We start from the raw sequence: 17,527 nt of genomic DNA, 5'->3' as shown, positions 1-17,527 counted from the left end.
TGGAGATTTCCAAGCTCTCATAGTAGGTCCCTTAAGAAGACTCCATTCATCCCTTGGCCATGACGCCAGCTACCACGCACAGACTGGGGCTCTGCCACTCTGCTTTTATTGAACCTGCTCAGGTGAGGGCACAGCGGGCTCTGCCCTGCTCTAGAATGGAGGCCCGGCAGGCGGGTGAGTGGCTGGCAGGACTCATGAGACATCCAACAGAAGGAGCTCACTACAAACTGGGCACAGCACAGGACGGCCCACTGAGTTCTTTTATATATAAACAGATAATTAAAAAATTAGAGTAATATATAGTTCTCTAGAGAGAGGCTTTGCAACAAAAAATATATATAAAGAATATGACCTCCTGGACGAACACGCAGCATCTCTGAGCGGGGGAGGGGGGCTCCTCATGCACGGAGGGGGCCAGGCCTGCACACAGGCACCCAGGCTATTGCGTATTTTGGAAAGGGGTGGAGGAGCAGAGGACTGGCTGGGCAGGGTCTGCATTATTTCTTCTACTTGCAGGCTTTTTATGGCTTTGGCTAAAGCATGTGAAGCAGTGGAGGTACTAAAGTGCTAAGCTGAGGCCTCTTGGTCTCTGTAAGAACAAAAAGGGTTGGGTGAGGTGGGGGGTGGGGATGAAGTTCTTCCCTCAACCCCAGCTGAGAGGAAGCAGATGGAAGACAGCCGGTCAGCAGGGCAGGGGGGAGGCTCCAGGGTGTGTTTTAGCAGCCTCCTCCCTCCCTCCCTGCCTGCCCTGTGCAGCCCCTCGATCCCCCACATCTGTCCCTGCTGATAATACCCACAGGAAGGGAGGCAGTTCATCTCCCCTGCCCTTGGTTGTTAATCCTTGCCAGCAGCTGGGACAGAGATGGCAGGAAAGGCCAGCCTCAGCTCCATGAGCTTTCTCCCGTAGGGCAGGCAAACAGCCAGGAGCTGGGGTGGGGGGTGGGGGCAGGGCATTGGTTTAGGCAGTGAGACTCGGCCACTCCCTTTGGTCCCATCTGTAGCTCTGCACACCAAACTTGGCAAGAGGGGATCCTCCTGGTGAACAGAGCCTGCTAAGAAGAGCCAAATGTCCCTGACAGGGGAGAGGAGAGGCAGGAGCTGAAGGGACTTAGAGGAGTTGGCCTTGGTCCCTGAAGCCCTTGTGACTCATTCAGACCTGGACTCCTCCAAGATCTGGGGGAGGTTCTGGTCCCTGGGGCCTGGGCCAGAGGCTGGGGCTGGGGCTGGGGTCGGAACCTGGGTGGGAGCTGGAGTGGGGGCAGGGGCCTGGGCAGGGCCTGAGGGAGGTAGGGGAGCTTTGCCGCCAGGGTGGGAATCATGGGTGGCCTTGGGCTCGTTGGTGTGATAGGAGCCCTTGTATCGATGATTTTGCAGATAGAACAGCACCAGCATTCCCACAAGCCCCAGCAGCAGGAAGGCCACCAAAACTGAATGGAAGAAAAGCAGTGACTTAGGGAAGGTCTTTGGGGTACACACATACACACTCGGCCAAAGCATTATGTATACCCGTGTATGGCAAACATAACTGTCAGGCCATGGCTCTGTCTAAAATGGCTGAATTCTTGGCTTATCCACGGCCCACTTTACTCTTTCCATATCTCTGATGGTTTCTCCAATTTCTTATTTCTCTAAATGTTACTACATCTCTCTCTTTCCTTATCCTGTAACTAGGGCTACATTTTAATATTTCATTTCAATTAAAAATTTATAGCTGCCCAATCTTCCCCCAGCTATACACTGATGTCAGCATAGCCTGTCTCACCCTTCTTCCCTCACCCTTCTCACCGCTAACCCCTCCACCCACCCCGCTTCTGAGGACAGGAGCCAGGAAAGATGCTGGCAAGGTGGTCTTGGGAAGTTGGGTTCGTGGCCAATGCTACTTACAACCTAAGAGTATGGCAATCCATCCGTCGTCATGGTAGTATGGGAAATCTAAAGAGGAGAAAAGGCTGATCAAGGGACACTGCCTCTGTATTCAGAGCCATTTCCAATCACTGTCACCCCACCTCCATCTTCACCTGAGTCTAGCGATTTACCTGGGGGCAGGTACCAGGGATCAAGCTCTGGTGGCACCTCGGAGACAAGGCGTGGCATAGCGCCACAGTTAGACTCCGACAGTTCTCCTTGAACCCGCATGGCCTCCGCCAGCTCAGCAGTCATGGGGCGAGGGGTTCGGAAATGGGTCTTGAGAGGAGCCACATTGTTGAACCGGACACCAGACAGGCAGCCTGAGAAACCTGGGGTGTTGTACCGCTGAATCTCTGGGTCAATGACTCCTGTCTCTGGGGGAGAGGCCACCGAGAGAGAGGCATCTAGATCCACCCGGAAGCCTTGCCCCTCTTCTGTTCCCCTCCCACTACCTTCCTGCCTTCCATTTCTTCACTCTCACTTGCTCTTTCCCCAGATCCATCCACACAAGCAGCTTACCCATCACACGCCCTAGATACAAGGCCTTGGGGGAGTCCAGCTGGCTGTCCACCAGGAGAGAGAACTTCTGTTCTGTCAGCGGGAAGTAGTCCACCTAGGGTAGGAGTGCGGGAGGGAGGAGAACCCTGGGTAGACATAGCCAAGACCATAAAGGAGTTCACTCCACCCAAACCAGCCTTGCTCAAAGTGAGCGAACCCCTGGGCCCAGAGGTAGGAGCTGACACATAACTCAATCTGGTTTTGGTCCCCGTCTTTGCAGTTTACCAGTAGTCTAACTTTATTTTTTTGGGGTGGGGGGTAGGGTGGGAGGTGTCTCTACATAGCCCCGGCTGTTGTGGAAATCCCTGTGTAGTCCAGGCTGGCCTCAGATTCGGAGATCCATGTCTACCTCTGCCTCCCAAGTGTTGGGATTAAAAGCTTGAGCTGTTGTACTACACTTTCTTAGGGGGAGTGCCACAAGTTGTCTGAAGTTCAGGTAGCAACGTGGCAGTTGTGTCTCCCCTTTTCCAATGTGGATCTCAGTATCAAACTCTTGTTATCAGGTTACCCACTGAGCATCTCACCAGCACCACCTCCCCTTCTTTGATATAGGGTTTCATGTAGCCCAGGCTGGCCTCAGACTTCCTGTACAGCCACGGATGGTCTTAAACTTCTGGTCCTCCTGCCATCCTCCCACATACTGAGATGACGTGCCCAGGCTACGCAGTGCTGGGGGTGGAACCAGGGCTTCATGCCTAGTAGACAAGCACTCTTACCAACTAAGCTACATCAATACCCCTACTAGTTCGACTGAGAAAAACACTTTACCTTCTTCAGCCTGTTTACTGATTTGTAAAGTGAGGCTCAGAATAGTTTCCAGTCACACCTACTTCACAGAGCCAATGGTGATACATGCGAAAATCCCTCGCATACGGAACTGTGTTTCAGACATGTAATCCTTTGACACTTTCTTGGTGCCATAGCCAGGATCATGAGGCTATGACTTAAACTGGCCCATCCCCTTCCGCCTGTACCTGGATAAAGAGGTTTCGGTAGACCCGGGTGATGTTGACACTATGGGGTTGGCCATCGGTCACTGGCCGGGTGGTTAGCTGGTACACATAGGGACTGGTGCCCAGCTGATAGCGAAGCTGTAGGGTCCCTGTAGGGTGGGAGGAGGAACATGGGCTCTTCTCTCAGCTTCCACAACCCCTCGGCTTCTAAAGTGTGGGTCTTTGCATTCATCAGTATCTCGGGGGTTTGGGTGGCAGGAGGGAGACAGCCGTGGAGGACTTACCATCTTCCTTGATGAGCACGGCCATGTAGTCACGCACAAAGGAGCTGACGTAGAGCAGGACTGCAGGAGCAGAGCTGGTGCTGAAGCTAAAGGAGACCTCCTCTCCAGTAACATTGTACACGGGCCCCCGGTATCCGGGCACTGGCCGGCCAGGCCTTGGGTAGTCGGGTAGGCGGTACCCAGGACCATGGTACCCAGGCACGTAACCAGGAGTGTCGTAGCCTGGGATATAGCCAGGCTCATAGCCCGGTACCGGCCGGCTCAGCATGTGAGAGAACTCCTGGGCCGCAGAACGCAGTGCTGACTGGAGGTTATAGCGCATCCATGTGCCAGTCTCAAAGAATCCACCAATATCTGAGGCAGAGATATCAAGGTGAAGGCTCCAGACGTCTCAGTCACAAGTTCAAAGGGTTTTTACGTCACCAATCCATGCACATAACCGTATCTGCCACTATTTGCTTTTTCCCCCCTTTAATTTTGGGGACACTTTCACTTTGTGGCTCAAATTTAGAATCCTGTGCCTCAGCCAGCCTGTCGAGTGCTGGGATGACAAGCTCACACCACCCCCTGTAGCACTAAATAGAAGAATAGTCGTCTAAGAAACGGAATCATCTGGTCTCATCCCTGCATTTACACCTGAGGAAACTGAACCCTAAAGATGAGTGATGATTTCTCCCAAGGACGAGGTTATATGGACAGCCAAGGGAGGCTGAGGATCTCTGTGGCTCACTGTCCAGCCAGCCTACCTAAATATTGAGTTCCAGGTCCCAGTGAGAGACCCTGTCTGAAAACACAGGGTAGATGCACTTGAGAAACAACACTCGGGGTTGACCCCTGGCCTTCATGCGCCACCAACATACATGCACATACATCTGCGTATACACAAAGCAGATATGCATGGGGCCTGGGAGCAACCTGTGTGACCTTGATGATAGTGAGAAAATGGGAGTCATTTGTCTAATGTTGGGGCTCTTGTGTCAGCTAGCTCTACCGTCACTCCCTTGTTATACCCAGCATCTTCTAATGCCTGATTGCCCCATTTAAGAGCTCAGTTTTCCACGACTGCTGACTTGTGTTATTTTCCCTTCCTTCTAAACTCCCATCATGCCCTAAGGCTCCTTGTCATCCCCACTCCCATCCCTGGTGACCAGCAGCACTGACCGTGATTACAATATGGTCCATCAAAAGCTGTGAGGTCACAGTCACACGTGTAGTAGCTGTATCGCTCCACACAGCGTCCTCCGTGGAAACAGGGGAACCGGGGGTGGGTGCAGTGGCCCGTGCAGTTGGGGAAGGTGCCCTCGGAGGCATTGGCACGACCCTCCAAGTTCAGAGTCACTCCATTCAAACGCATGGCCCTCAAGCACCCCACAAATGGGCGCCTCTTAAGCTCTGCAGATCCTGGTCAGGAGTAAGTGGAGAGGCTAAGGCTGGGGGTGTAGCTCAAAGGTAGAACATCCCAAGAGCTCCCCTAAAATGACTGCAGAGCCAGAGACAGGAGTAAGTACTATGAGTGGGAAGGGAGCCCAGGGGGCTAGGAGGAGGGACTAGGATATAAGGGAGCAAAGGAGATATATGGCCCCCTGGCTCACTTGGGCAGGGAGGATTAGAACATGGACTTCCTAGAAACGTGGCTCACGAGAGTATAGGAGTGTCATGGAGGCTCTCTCCGTGCTCCGGGGTTGACGCTTACCCACATAGAGGGGTTGGTCATACTCCAGCCAGATGTACGTCTGCAGGGGCATGGGCCTTAGCACCCAGGGCCGATGGTCCACTCGCAGCCGGGCCTGCTTCACGTTGATTTCAGCCCGGACCAAATGCCACTCGTCATCATTGAACTCGAAGTCATCTGAGTGCACTGTCAGGTTCTCATCCCCATTGCCAATATCAAAGGCAAAGACCACATCCCGGGATGCTGGACAGCATGACAGCAGGTAAGGGAGTAAAGAGAAGCCCAGATCTTCTAGATCCCTCCCAGAATTCTTGTCCAGTACAATCTCCTCACCTAATGGGGTCCCCCTATGGCCCTCCACTTCATTCATAGCCTAAAACAATCTACGAAAGAAACCACACAACCTCTTCCCCAGTTTTACAGATTTCCTGCAGCCAGTATCCCAGCTTCCATGCCCAGGCTAGAAGCTTAGCTAGTTAGGGTTGAGACCTCAAGAGCCTAAGGGCTTGCAGAAGCAGAGTATGTGCCCAAGGGTCACTGGCCACACAGCCAGACACCAAGACAGTAAGTCTAGGACCTAGAGTGATTTCTAATCCTCTTCCTGCCATCTCTCAGAAAGGCGACTGCCCTGTTCCCTAACCCAGCCCTCTCTATCTTCCCATTCCTCCTGGTCTGCCCACTCACTGTTGAGCTCCACTCTCACGTAAGGTCGGCGCCACTGGCAGAAAGGACCCCCCATGTTCTCTAGGAAGACTCCTGAGGGAGCCGAGGTCCTGAAGTAGAAGGAGACATCAAGGCTGTGGTTGGCACGGATTGGAGGGAAACGCAGTGCAGCTCCAGTGCGGAAGGAGATAGTGTTCCAGGAATTGCCTGCGAAAACAGAGTGAGGAAGGCCTTGTCAAGGGAGGTGGAGGGTGGAGGAGTAAAGGAGCCTCAGTGGACAGGAGGGAGGGTGGAGCAGGGAGAGTTGGGGAGCCTCTTTGAACAGAGACTAAGATGTGGAATGAATAAGGTGCAGAAAGACAATGGAGGTAAGATCACAGCTGGAGCATCTGGCCATGTGACTTCATCCTCAGGGGGTCAGGTGATCTAGGTTTCGGGAACAGCCAATACTGGATAGGCACACCAAAGTCTGCCACTCACGGTCACCATAACAGCGCAGAGGCCTCAGGAAGAACTGAGCTTCAGAGCTGGAGCGGTTTGTGTCACCTATCACTACCTGAGTGACAGGCAGATGGTCCACAAAGGTCAGGAGCCCCTTGTCTGTTCTCCTGTGGGAATAGGATGCAGTAACTCAACCTTGCCTCTCGGCTGCCCCTAGAGTCTTGAGGAGAAAACCCTGCCGTCCTTTCCTCACCACTGTGGCTGGTCAGCATCGCAGTTGCAGTGCAGTGCAGGGTCTATACAGCTCTGGTCCAGCCCACAGGCACAGCGTTGGATCCCAGGCTGGGAGCCTCCCCAGTAGAAATGCTGTTCTTCATTTCGGCCAATCCAAAAGCTGTAGGGGTAGCCTCCTGGGGCAGACACCAAGCAGCTTCTAGTCCCCGCCTCTCTGTCAGCCTCTAAGTTCCTCTTACCTAGGTTCAAGCATCCCTGACCTCACCCCCCACCCAAGGCTTTCTACCAGCTATGCCTTGCCCTCCCTATCACCAGCCTCAACCTGCAGTGTTGAGCAGCCGGGAATTGTAGCAGGAGAACTCGATCCACTGCTCACAGTGCTGGGAAGCATTGGCCAGAGCACTGACTTCCTCCCAGGAGGCATTCCAGTATTGGATGGCCCCCAGAAAGGGCCGGTCCATGCTGGAACCTGTCACTCGAGTGGTCCATAGCCTGTCATGTCGCACAACTGTCCACGCTCGGTTCTCTGAAAGAGAGGACAGAGCTTTAGCTGTACGTGAACATTCTGTCTCCCTCCTTACCAACCTAGCTAGAGCCAATCAAAGTGGCCAGCCACTTCACTGCAGTCCAGCCTTGGGTTCTCCGCAATGGAGGATGGAGATGAGGCTGCTGCAATGGCCAGAAGTGGGAACTTAGCTGTAAGGCTACATTACAAATTGTTAGGTGTTCCTTTCCACGCTGTCCTTTAGCCCCACTACAGTTTCATCTTGACCCCTCCTACAGCTTCTCTGACCTCCACATCTCCTACATTGCCTAGTCAACCCTCTACCCATCAAAGCCGCTTACCTCGGATATCACAATACACTACAAATGGTTTCAGGGGTCCACTGCCATCAGGATCAATGGTGTAATTTCCAGAATATTTCCCGCTGAGGCGATAGGCTTCACAGGACTCCTTATACAATGCTAGTGGGAGCAACAAGGCAATTGTGAAACTAGAAGTCTAGAAGAATGGTCATCCCTACCATCTCTAGCAGCTTCCTGATCCCCAACAACACCCCACCCCACCCCCTATACCATCTAGCTTACGTTCATGGCAGGTAACTCCCTTGTAGCCGGTGAGTTCGCAGTAGCAGATGAAGTCATCCCAAGACTGGTAGCAGCGCCCATCATGCTCACACATATTAGGGCTGCATCTGGGGGAAGGGTCAGCACAAGGGAAGGAGGCTTGGGACCAGCTACCCAGAGGACCAGACTCCTAGCTCTCTCTCTCTCTCTCTCTCTCTCTCTCTCTCTCTCTCTCTCTCTCTCTTTCTCTCTCTCTGTTGTGTGTGTGTGCGCACGAGTGTGTATGTGTGTGTAGGAGGGCATGAACATAAGCAGAAGGGAGATTATTTTTTAAAAAGAAAAATGGAAGTGAGCTTTGGAGGGGTCACTTGTTAGGTAGGGAGAGAACCTTCTAGTTACCTGTCTGTGATGCCACATGTGTCAAAGAGGACCTCAGCAAAGTAACCAAGCTTCCGAAACTCTACCAGAGTGAGGTTGACCAGTTGACCATCCACCTTGAGCAGCTCCATGCAGCCATGGAATGCTGTCTGGTTGGAGTGGCAGCCCCATCGACTGGCTGGTTTGGGACAACCTGGAGCAACCACACCTGTAAGGTCCTTCCCAGGAGAGCTCCCAGAGCCGTGCCCCACCCCCTGAGGAAATGCCAAGAGAAAGCTGTATATTAAATGAAAGGATGCAGGAATCCAAGTGCAAATAAAGGCAAGGGACTACACCCCAAGGTCCCAGAGGTGAAAGGAGGTTTGGTCTCTCTCCAGTACTCTCCATGTGGCCCCATCAGAACTGAAATAAGACTGGGGTTGGGGATTTGGCTCAGTGGCAGAGCGCTTGCCTAGGAAGCGCAAGGCCCTGGGTTCGATCCCCAGCTCCGAAAAAAGAACCAAAAAAAAAAAAAAAAAGCAATGGGACAGAACTGAAATAAGACCTTCTCACCCAGAGACAGGGCAAAGTTGCCACTCACCACCAAAGAAGTATGAAGTCCCTGTGCGGATCAGCAGTGGGTATGATACCCTGACCTCTGCCCCCTCCACATCATCAATACTGATGACCGCATGGTTTTCCTGTGCCACAAAGTTCACCTCATGCCAGAAGCCATCATTCAGGCGGTACCCTGAACAAGAAAGGAAGATGGGGTAAGTGGGCGGAAGAAGTAAGCAGAATATGAGAAGATTGGTTTGTTCCCCACTCTCGCACCTGTCTTAAAGAAAGAAAGAAAGAAAGAAAGAAAGAAAGAAAGAAAGAAAGAAAGAAAGAAAGAAAGAAAGAAAGAAAGAGAAAGAAATGAACTGTGCGCATGAGCGCAGTACCCTGGAAAGCCAGAAGGGGGAGCTGGGTCCTCATGGAATTACAGTGGGGCTGGAGAGCAGTTCAGTAGCTACTTGCATAACACCCAAGCGGGTTCCAGCCCCCTCGCTGTGTTTTTGAGACAGGGTCTCTCTGTATTCTGGCCTAGAACTCACTATGTAGTCCTGACTGGCCTCAAACTCGTGGTTTTCCTGTCTTGGCCTCCCAGATGTTGGGATTATGGGCATCAATTACCAGAAGCCACCATGCCCAGAGAGTGGATGGTCTTGAATGGGGAAAGCAGCAGCCCCACTCTGGATCCCAATCGCAGTCTAAGTGCACCCCATTATTACACTTCACTCCTTGCGCAGTGGCACTTCTGATGGTTCCCTTCACTATCCGCAGCCCTAGTCATTGACACAGTGTGCAAAACTGATTCTAACTGGCAAGCATCTTCAGGAATCCCCCAGAACCGGAGAACACCTGTGTCTTCCAGATCCCACCCTTTTCCAGCCTGCTTGTGCCTCCCCAAGAATCCCTCACCCGCAGCAAACTGAAGCTTCTTGCGGCCAGTCTGCGCGATGGATACATTGACTTGCCCTTCACTAAGCATCAGCTCCACATGACCCAGCCCATCCCCCAAGCGGGAGAAAAGGAGCAGCCCTGTGAGGTCCCAGGTGCGGAAGCGGAAGGAGACAGCAAGGCGGCCTCGACGTGGAAAGCCAGGCACTTGGACGAAGTTGTGAGGGCCTCCGAAGTTGATGGGGTGTGGAACGGGATCCAAGCACCGGAAAGCCACATTACCCTAGAGCAGAATGGATGGATGCATCAGGACTCGCCATCAATATTCTCACTGGGTTTAAAGACCCAGTTGAAACAATCCCTAAGCATTAGTGGAGATAAGACCTCCAATTGTTTTCCTTCCATCACCCATGCAAATATGTCCATGTTTGTGGAAGAGACTCTATCTAACAAGCCTGCTTTCGGACTCCCCCACCCCACCCCGTGTTTGCTTTTTGTTGCTAATCCTAATGTCCACAAAACAAAAAAATTTTCCTCTCAGAGTGCTAAGAGCAGTATCATAGAGCACAAGCCAAATTTAGCCCAAAGGCTACGGAGCATGCGCACAAGCTCCAGAGTCGACCGAAGAGGAAAGCTTATCAAGACTTCCAGTGACAGACAGTTCAGTGACTACCCTGTCACTTCAGAGTCACATGCTCCTGATCAAACTGCTCTCAGCCTCTGCACCTCACTTTTCTTGTCTAGCTAACAACTGGATCGGTTCACAGCTTAACTAAGGGGTGAATGGTACTTAGAGCTTTGAGTTCGTGGTACTCCCCCCACATCTGAGAAGCTGACCGTTCTGAGTGGGTCTCATCCCCAACAAGACCTCTTTTCTCTTTGCCTCTTGGCTTTCCAAGTGGCTTTAATGTCCCTGTCCTCCCAGATCTCCCTGCCCCACTGGCCTCGAAGGTGATCCGCGAATGGCGCTGCACTGCCATTTCAGCTATGTTGATCCGGTTGTAGATCACGTTTTCTATACAGCCACGGAAGTTATGGCGGTAGGCCAGGTTCTTACGCGCTGCGCCCACTAGACCTCCGATGAATATCTGTGGGAAGCAGGTGAAGAGGGGTTTCCCTGGGCTGAGGGGAACGCCTGCTTTTCCTGTGTGCATGCTCAGTAAGTACCCTTTCCACAGTGGCGTACTGGCCTGGCTTCCAAAAGCCTTGGAACACATTTCCCCAGCGTTAGTACTAAACTTGTGTTTAGGCTTAAAAGCCTTAACATCAGTACTAGTTGGTTGTAGGCCTTCAGTAGGTCAAATGGTCAGTCTTAGATACTTAAAATGACGATGGAAACATGTTTTTTATCAACCGTGCAAAATTTTGGGAGGAGACTAGGGGACAATTTTCTGCTTTTCCCCCTGCACCCCAAATCTGGATTTCTAGACCCATCTTAGTAGATCTCTGGTGAGGACCAGAACAATGACAAGAACTAACTCTAACTCTGGCACATGGGATGGGGGAGTGGATCCCCACCTTCCTATTATCACATCCCCAAAATGGTACCCCACCCTTAGTCACCTCATTTTCGAGATTCAGCCTTTCAAAGTCGCCGTTGAGCACAAAGCGATGTACGTAACCATCCAGGGTGAGATTTGCTTCTCGGCCGTATCGGTCCACCCGCACATAATGCCAGCTTAGGTCATTAAGTACGCCACCAGCGCTCACCGTGGTGTGACCAGGTCTCGGCTGGATGGGGCTGCTGCCTGAGGGCAGTGCAGGACAGAGTGAGGACTCTAGCAGGCTCTAGCTCCCATGCCAGCAGCAGCTCTCAATACAGAGTAGAGGCTACCCAGGACCCAGTCAAAGCCTAGAGTGGAGAGGAAGCCGCTGCTTGTATCTCATTACAGGGGTATTATGGAAAGCAAAGGAGATACAAAAATCATTTTGTGTGTCTGTATGTGTTTGTGATGTCTAGTTCAAGGCTTCCACACAGTTGGTAAACCAAATCCAGTTCTGACTCTTAAGCCCGCTGTTTTGCTAGCCCCAAGCGCTACAAAAGGGAAGTTCGATTCAGACAGCTCCTGGTGGGGTTCTGAGGCTCACCCAGGCTCATGTGCAGCAGCAGGTGTGCTCCTTGCAGTTCAAGCGTCACATAATCCCCCTGGGAGCCTTCGGTGTGCAACAGCAGCCCGTCCTTCTCCTCTGTCTTGAAACTAAAAGCGAACACGTCCCAAAGACTTTGACTGGCCCCTCGCTGGAAGCGGTATGAAATGGCATCATCGCCGTCAAAATACAGGATGTTGGACGCTGTGCAAAGGACCGTGGGTGGGTGGAGGGACCAGGGAGATGGTCCCTCTCAGGGTCCTCGCCCCCACCCCCTGGCCTCCACAGCCTTACTGTAGGGACAACCGTAGATGCCCAGCCTCAAGCCAATCTTGCCGCGGGGGTTCCAGGCCAGTGGCACGATGCGGATGTAGCGAGCCGTAAAATGGTAGTGCAGGTCATGGCGTACCACCGCCGAGTCGTTGACATTACCGAAGAAGGTCTGTGGGGATTGGGAACATTAGTAACTGTGCCTCCACCCTCAGCTTCCCTGGCAGCGATAGCTTTAAACCTACCCAACCTTGACTGGAGCAGTAACAACAGGAGTTTACTCCGTCTCCATGATTACACAGTCTTCCTGGTCTAGAGTGTCCTATTATTTCTTCAAAGTAAAAATCGAATGTCACTGCCCTCAGTAAGCTCTCCTAGGTTTTACCCTAAATTGTGTTAAACCTTATGGTTTATGTGTTAAATCCTATGGAACATTCTAAGCTGACTAGATTCCAAGAGAGGGGACCTCACCTTTGCCTCATGCTGTCCCCTCCCCTTCCCTTCAGGCTAGTGCCCAGCCCAGGGCTCAGAGCTGGGGAAGGCTCCCCAAGTATGTGCGCTTGGGCACTGAGAGTACCGCGTTGTGCCCTTGTTGGTAGAATGGTGTCCAGCTGTCCACACGGTCCCCGTAGAGCAGCATGTAACGTGTGACCCAATCCCAAGAATTAAAGGCTCCCTGTGTGGCCACAGCCCGGATTCGATGCTTCTTCATTAAGTCTATCTGGAGCCAGGGATTCGGGTCCCCAATCCGGGGCGACCATCCACTGATGCCTACAAAAGGGGCAAGGGCTTTTACCACCTACTCTCCTCTCTCAACTCTCTGGCGGGGGGGGGGGGGGGGGGGGGGGAGGTCCTCCTCCCCTCCCTGGTTGGTTAAACTCACCGTGTAGCCGGGCAAAGCGGGCTGTGGTAAAGAGTCCATAGTAGGAGGAAGCACCCAGAGACCGTGCATACAGAGGCCCCACCAGCTCCTCATTGCAGCCATCTGGGAGTGGGGGTGAGGAGATGAGCGTGTTAATGTGACCCCTCTTCCAAAGGCTGTGCCCACTTAGCAGTTAAAGCGCCTCTTCACTGCCCCCCTGTGGCTGACTCAGCCCTACCTTAAAGCCCGTGCACTCAACCTGAGCTGCAGCAACAGCTACTCCCTAGGGGAATTTGCCCTCTCCTCTTGGGGTACCCATAGCCTCCATCTATAGATTCAGAGCCAGATCCTTGCTAACCCAGTGCCTCCCCTGGCTCAGTGCTCCCCTAAACATAATCCCCAAACTTCAGCGTATTTAAAATTTAAATGGGCCTCAGAACATGAAATTAACCCCAGCCTAACCATTGCTTTCGTTCATCAGCACCCCTCCCCACTAAAACGTGCACCAATCCCCAAATCAGACCTTACTCCCCAATCTGCCCCAGCCCCAGTCCCATTCTTAGCATCATCCTTGGCCTTAGTCGGGGTCACCAACTCCTATTTGGATTCTAGCCATAAAATCCAGCCTCAACCACAAACCAACCTAGTCCCTGGGCCAGCTCCCAGTTCTAGCCCCAACCCCTTAGGGGAAATCCTCAACTCTAGCCTGGGTCACCAGTACAGCACTTACAGCCAACCCTAACCTCAAACCTAGGCACCAGCTCCCGCTTGGATTAACAGCTCCAAATCCCCTGGGTTGACTGGTTCCTCAGATCAGAGACCAGCCCCAGACGGCGGCGGCGCGCGCGCAGCAGCCTCAGAGCTGCATTGCGGAGCGCTGGGGAGAGGCAGGGAAAGATGGGAGCGAGCCGGCGCGTGCGGGAAGGACCGGCGACCACCCAGCCGCAATGCGGTGCAGAACTCGCCCAGTAAACTCCAGACTCCTGCACCAAATCCCACCTGCCTCTGAGACCAGCACTCACAGTAGCCCCAGCCCTGGGCTCCAGAGACCACAGCGGCGAGCAGAATGCTGAAAAGCCGGAGACTCATCATGCGGAGCTGACCAACCCTGGGTGTCTGCCTTGTGCCGCTAGGGCTCCGGTTCTGGCTCAGGCCCCCAGCTTTTCTCCTGGGGTTCGCGGCTGACCGATGCTGCTTTTTCCGTCCTCACCCACCCTTCCTTTTCTCCTACCCCCAGTCAAAATCAATCTCTCTCTCTCTCTCTCTCTCTCTCTCTCTCTCTCTCTCTCTCTCTCTCTCTCTCCCCCTCCCTCCCTCCCTCTCTGTTCCTCTCTCCCTCCCTCCCGCTCTCTCTCTCCCTCTGCCCCCCCACCCCGCCTCTCCTTGCACGCACGTTTTTTCCCGGACCCCGCGCAAGCGCGTGCCTCAGCCCTGTTCCGAAAGGGCGGGGTAGGCAACCTGCCGCTGGGAAATACCCCCAAGTAACCCAAGGCTGACAAGGAATGGAGCTACAGGGTGGCAAAAAAGAGAAATCGGAGGAGGCGAGGTGGAGCCTGGCATTTTCAAGGAAAGGGGAAAAGCTTTGGAGAAGGACACCTAGAGATGGAATGAAGGGCAAATTTAAAAAAAAAAAAAGTGCTCCTGGTTCAGTGCTGGAAACTGTGAACTTTCACCTTACTGTACCTTACATAGGGAAGGCTCGGAGGAAAACAAAGCTCACACAAGACCATGCGAGCATTCCTTTTCCTTTGACTAGGTAGAAACCAGGCAAGGTGGGATGGAAAAGTGAACCCGCAGACCCTAATCTCCACCTCCTTCTTGGCCCTTCTCCCCACCCCTTCCTTCCTGCCCCACTAGTTATTTAACTTTAGCCCCTGTGACTGTACCTCAGAAACCCTTGTAGCCAGAGATGGGGACCAAGCCCACAGAACAGGTGGGAGTCGGGGCAGGGAGGCGGAAAAGGGTTGCAGAGAGGGTGGGGAAGGGGAAAGGAATGGGATTCCCCGCCTGATAGCAGGCCTCTGCCATTTAGCACCTGTGCAGGAGCCTATAAATCCTATGTAAGACCCCGCTGGTGTGAGTGTTTTCAATATGTCTGAGTTCTACTGGTAGGGCGGGGAGGAGAGAAGGGAAAGGAGAAGCCCTTTAGCCTAAGCTTGAAGTCCAGGGTCCAGGGCTGACGCAGAGTCCTGCATCTGACCTGCCTTCCATGAGAGGGCCCTCAAAGCGAACAGAAGAGCTGAGATTTATTAATAATACAAATGCTTGGTCTAGGGGGAGTTAGATGTTTCCGTTGTCTGTTATCTTTCATGGTTTCAACCGTGCTCACTGCTAACCTTGCCCCATGGGGTGAATAGGAAGGACCTCTACACTGGGTAGAACACATTTGGTAAGTGGCATCCAGAAAGAGTCAGTGGCTGCTCAAGGTCACCCGGGGGAAGCTCGAAGCAGAGCTAGGGAGACTGCAAGAGAAGCTTAACTGCCTGCTCAGGGTACACTAGCAAGAATCTGGAAAGAGTATATGCGTCTTCTGCTGGTGTCGAGGCTTCAAGTGAGGGACTAGTGTGTGAGAGGGAGAGGTGTAGGAATGTGTCTTACACGGTCCCTCTTCTCATTTTGATGCCATCAGGTCTCCTGGGGACCTTACTCCGGGTATGAGGAGGAGGCTTATTCAGCTGGGCCGCTGCCGGAGCTCTGTTACAAGGCCGATGTCCAGGCTTTTAGTCGGGCCTTCCAACCCAGTGTCTCCCTGATGGTGGCTGTGCTGGGTTTGGTGGGCAATGGCTTAGTCTTGGCCACCCATCTGGCAGCCCGCCGAACTACCCGATCTCCCACCTCCGTTCACCTGCTCCAGTTGGCCCTGGCTGACCTCTTATTGGCCCTGACCTTGCCTTTTGCTGCAGCAGGGGCTCTTCAGGGCTGGAATTTAGGAAGTACCACCTGCCGTGCCATCTCAGGCCTCTACTCGGCCTCCTTCCACGCAGGCTTCCTCTTCCTAGCCTGCATCAGCGCCGACCGCTATGTGGCCATCACAAGAGCTCTCCCAGCAGGGCAGCGGCCCTCCACGCCTAGCCGTGCCCACTTGGTCTCAGTCTTCGTGTGGCTGTTGTCGCTGCTTCTGGCTCTACCTGCGCTCCTTTTCAGCCGGGACGGGCCACGGGAAGGCCAACGACGCTGTCGGCTCCTTTTTCCCGAAAGCCTCACGCAGACTGTGAAAGGGGCAAGCGCCGTGGCGCAGGTGGTCCTCGGCTTCGCGCTGCCTCTGGGTGTCATGGCAGCCTGTTATGCGCTCCTGGGCCGCACGCTTCTGGCCGCCAGGGGGCCAGAGCGGCGGCGTGCACTGCGCGTCGTGGTGGCCTTGGTGGTGGCCTTCGTGGTGCTGCAGTTGCCCTACAGCCTCGCCCTGCTGCTGGATACAGCCGATCTACTGGCAGCCCGTGAGCGGAGCTGCTCCTCCAGCAAGCGCAAGGATTTAGCTCTGCTGGTCACCGGAGGCTTGACCTTAGTCCGCTGCAGCCTCAATCCGGTGCTGTATGCTTTTTTGGGCCTGCGCTTCCGCCAGGACCTGAGGAGGCTGCTACAGGGCGGAGGATGCAGCCCGAAGCCCAACCCTCGTGGCCGCTGCCCCCGCCGACTCCGCCTTTCTTCCTGCTCCGCTCCTACTGAGACCCACAGTGTCTCTTGGGACAACTAGGGCTACAATTCCAGAGAAGGGGGAGGGCTAAAGAAATGATCCCAGGGAGGGAAACAGAAAGGGGAGGTAAGTAGGGGGACGTTGAGAAAGACTTTAGGATTTAAAGGAACTGACTCTGTGCTCAATTAAATGATTCAATGCAAATGATATTGCAACCCAACTACTGTTACTATTTTTGAATTAGCAGCTTTGGAAATGAGTTGCAGCAGGGCCAAGGCAGTGGGTCACACCCCCCCCCACGCCCCTGCTTGGATCTGAGTAGGAGGTGTGAGGGGAGAGGGGTTGCTGAGTCGGCTAAAGCTTTGAATACTGACACGCCCTCTGCTTCCCTCGGTCTCTGCCAACCGAGGTGAGGTGAGAAAGCTGCCAAGGTGAGGAGGGGCGGGGTTTCTCCTCGCGAGTCACCGTAAGAAAGGGCTTTTTAACAACCCTAGAGCTATCCAGTAATGGCTGCTTTAGCCAAGTACCTAGCTCCCAGCGTGTGAAATATGCGCGGTGATGTTGTCCCAAGCTGTTTGTGCGTGGGTCTGGTAGGGGCAGGAGACAAGAGATTCTAGCTTGGGGTGGGTTTGGGGATCCCTTCTAAAATCCTGCTGTGAAAAGAAAAACGTATTTAAAAAGTTGAATCTGATGGTGTGTGACGACCAGATACCTGTAACCCCAGCCACTCCAGAGGTTGAGACAAATAGAAAAATGTTGAGGCGGAGTTTTCCACATAGGATTTTAAAAAAATGGGGGGGGGGTGTGCAATTTGCAAATTTCCCAAGAGGAGTTAATCAGCCTGAGCTCCGGGTGCGGGTGCGGGCGGCTTGTGCTGCTTATTTCCCCTGGGGATCAAGTCAAAGGAAACGCGCTGAGCTTGCCAGGAAAGGGGAGGTTAGATATCAGACAGAACTCTCCCGCAGACAAGGGTCTAGGATCTTGAAGAGGAAGGGAGGTTATGGTTGTGGAGTCCCTGGCCCTCTGAAATCTCAGCATACACCACTTTACTGTGAAAGTACCGGCAGGATGGCTTCTGGAGATGGTACA

General features: G+C 53.4%; 2 protein-coding genes across 8 annotated transcripts; one reads left to right on the top strand and one right to left on the bottom strand.

Moving 5' to 3' along the window:
* Positions 1-84: 84 nt before the first annotated feature.
* Cntnap1 (contactin associated protein 1) lies at positions 85-16,411 on the bottom strand. 7 transcript variants are annotated; one of them, NM_032061.2, is given in 24 exon segments: positions 85-1,427; positions 1,885-1,932; positions 2,037-2,282; positions 2,428-2,521; positions 3,441-3,568; positions 3,704-4,057; positions 4,865-5,104; positions 5,397-5,618; positions 6,060-6,245; positions 6,519-6,646; positions 6,733-6,889; positions 7,036-7,239; positions 7,560-7,679; positions 7,803-7,909; positions 8,181-8,352; positions 8,740-8,889; positions 9,606-9,867; positions 10,529-10,672; positions 11,148-11,332; positions 11,673-11,876; positions 11,967-12,114; positions 12,520-12,713; positions 12,826-12,927; positions 13,827-14,049. In NM_032061.2, coding segments are annotated over 24 exon segments (4,146 nt in total). In that variant the 5' UTR covers positions 13,897-14,049; the 3' UTR covers positions 85-1,146.
* Ccr10 (C-C motif chemokine receptor 10) lies at positions 14,691-17,128 on the top strand. Its single transcript, NM_001108836.1, has 2 exons — positions 14,691-14,737; positions 15,434-17,128. Exons 1-2 carry the CDS (start codon positions 14,714-14,716, stop codon positions 16,496-16,498), a joined length of 1,089 nt encoding a protein of 362 aa, NP_001102306.1. The 5' UTR covers positions 14,691-14,713; the 3' UTR covers positions 16,499-17,128.
* The last annotated feature ends 399 nt before the right edge of the window (positions 17,129-17,527 follow it).

The sequence above is a fragment of the Rattus norvegicus genome, chromosome 10, assembly GCF_021556685.1.
Source record: "Rattus norvegicus strain SHRSP/BbbUtx chromosome 10, alternate assembly SHRSP_T2T, whole genome shotgun sequence".
Classification (NCBI taxonomy): domain Eukaryota; kingdom Metazoa; phylum Chordata; class Mammalia; order Rodentia; family Muridae; genus Rattus; species Rattus norvegicus.
Note: the sequence above shows the minus strand (reverse complement) of the source record. Positions and strands in the feature narration are given on the sequence as shown.

Excerpts from the sequence above, each read along its gene's own strand:
- Cntnap1 (XM_087574672.1), bottom strand. The coding sequence starts at position 13,896 with ATGATGAGTCTCCGGCTTTTCAGCATTCTGCTCGCCGCTGTGGTCTCT. Across the intron at positions 7,680-7,802 it reads GGGAGTTACCTGCCATGAAC|CATTGTATAAGGAGTCCTGT; the intron begins GTAAGCTAGATG and ends TGCTCCCACTAG. Across the intron at positions 5,105-5,396 it reads TGACCAACCCCTCTATGTGG|GATCTGCAGAGCTTAAGAGG; the intron begins GTAAGCGTCAAC and ends ACTCCTGACCAG.
- Ccr10 (NM_001108836.1), top strand. The coding sequence starts at position 14,714 with ATGGGGACCAAGCCCACAGAACAG. Across the intron at positions 14,738-15,433 it reads GGACCAAGCCCACAGAACAG|GTCTCCTGGGGACCTTACTC; the intron begins GTGGGAGTCGGG and ends TGATGCCATCAG.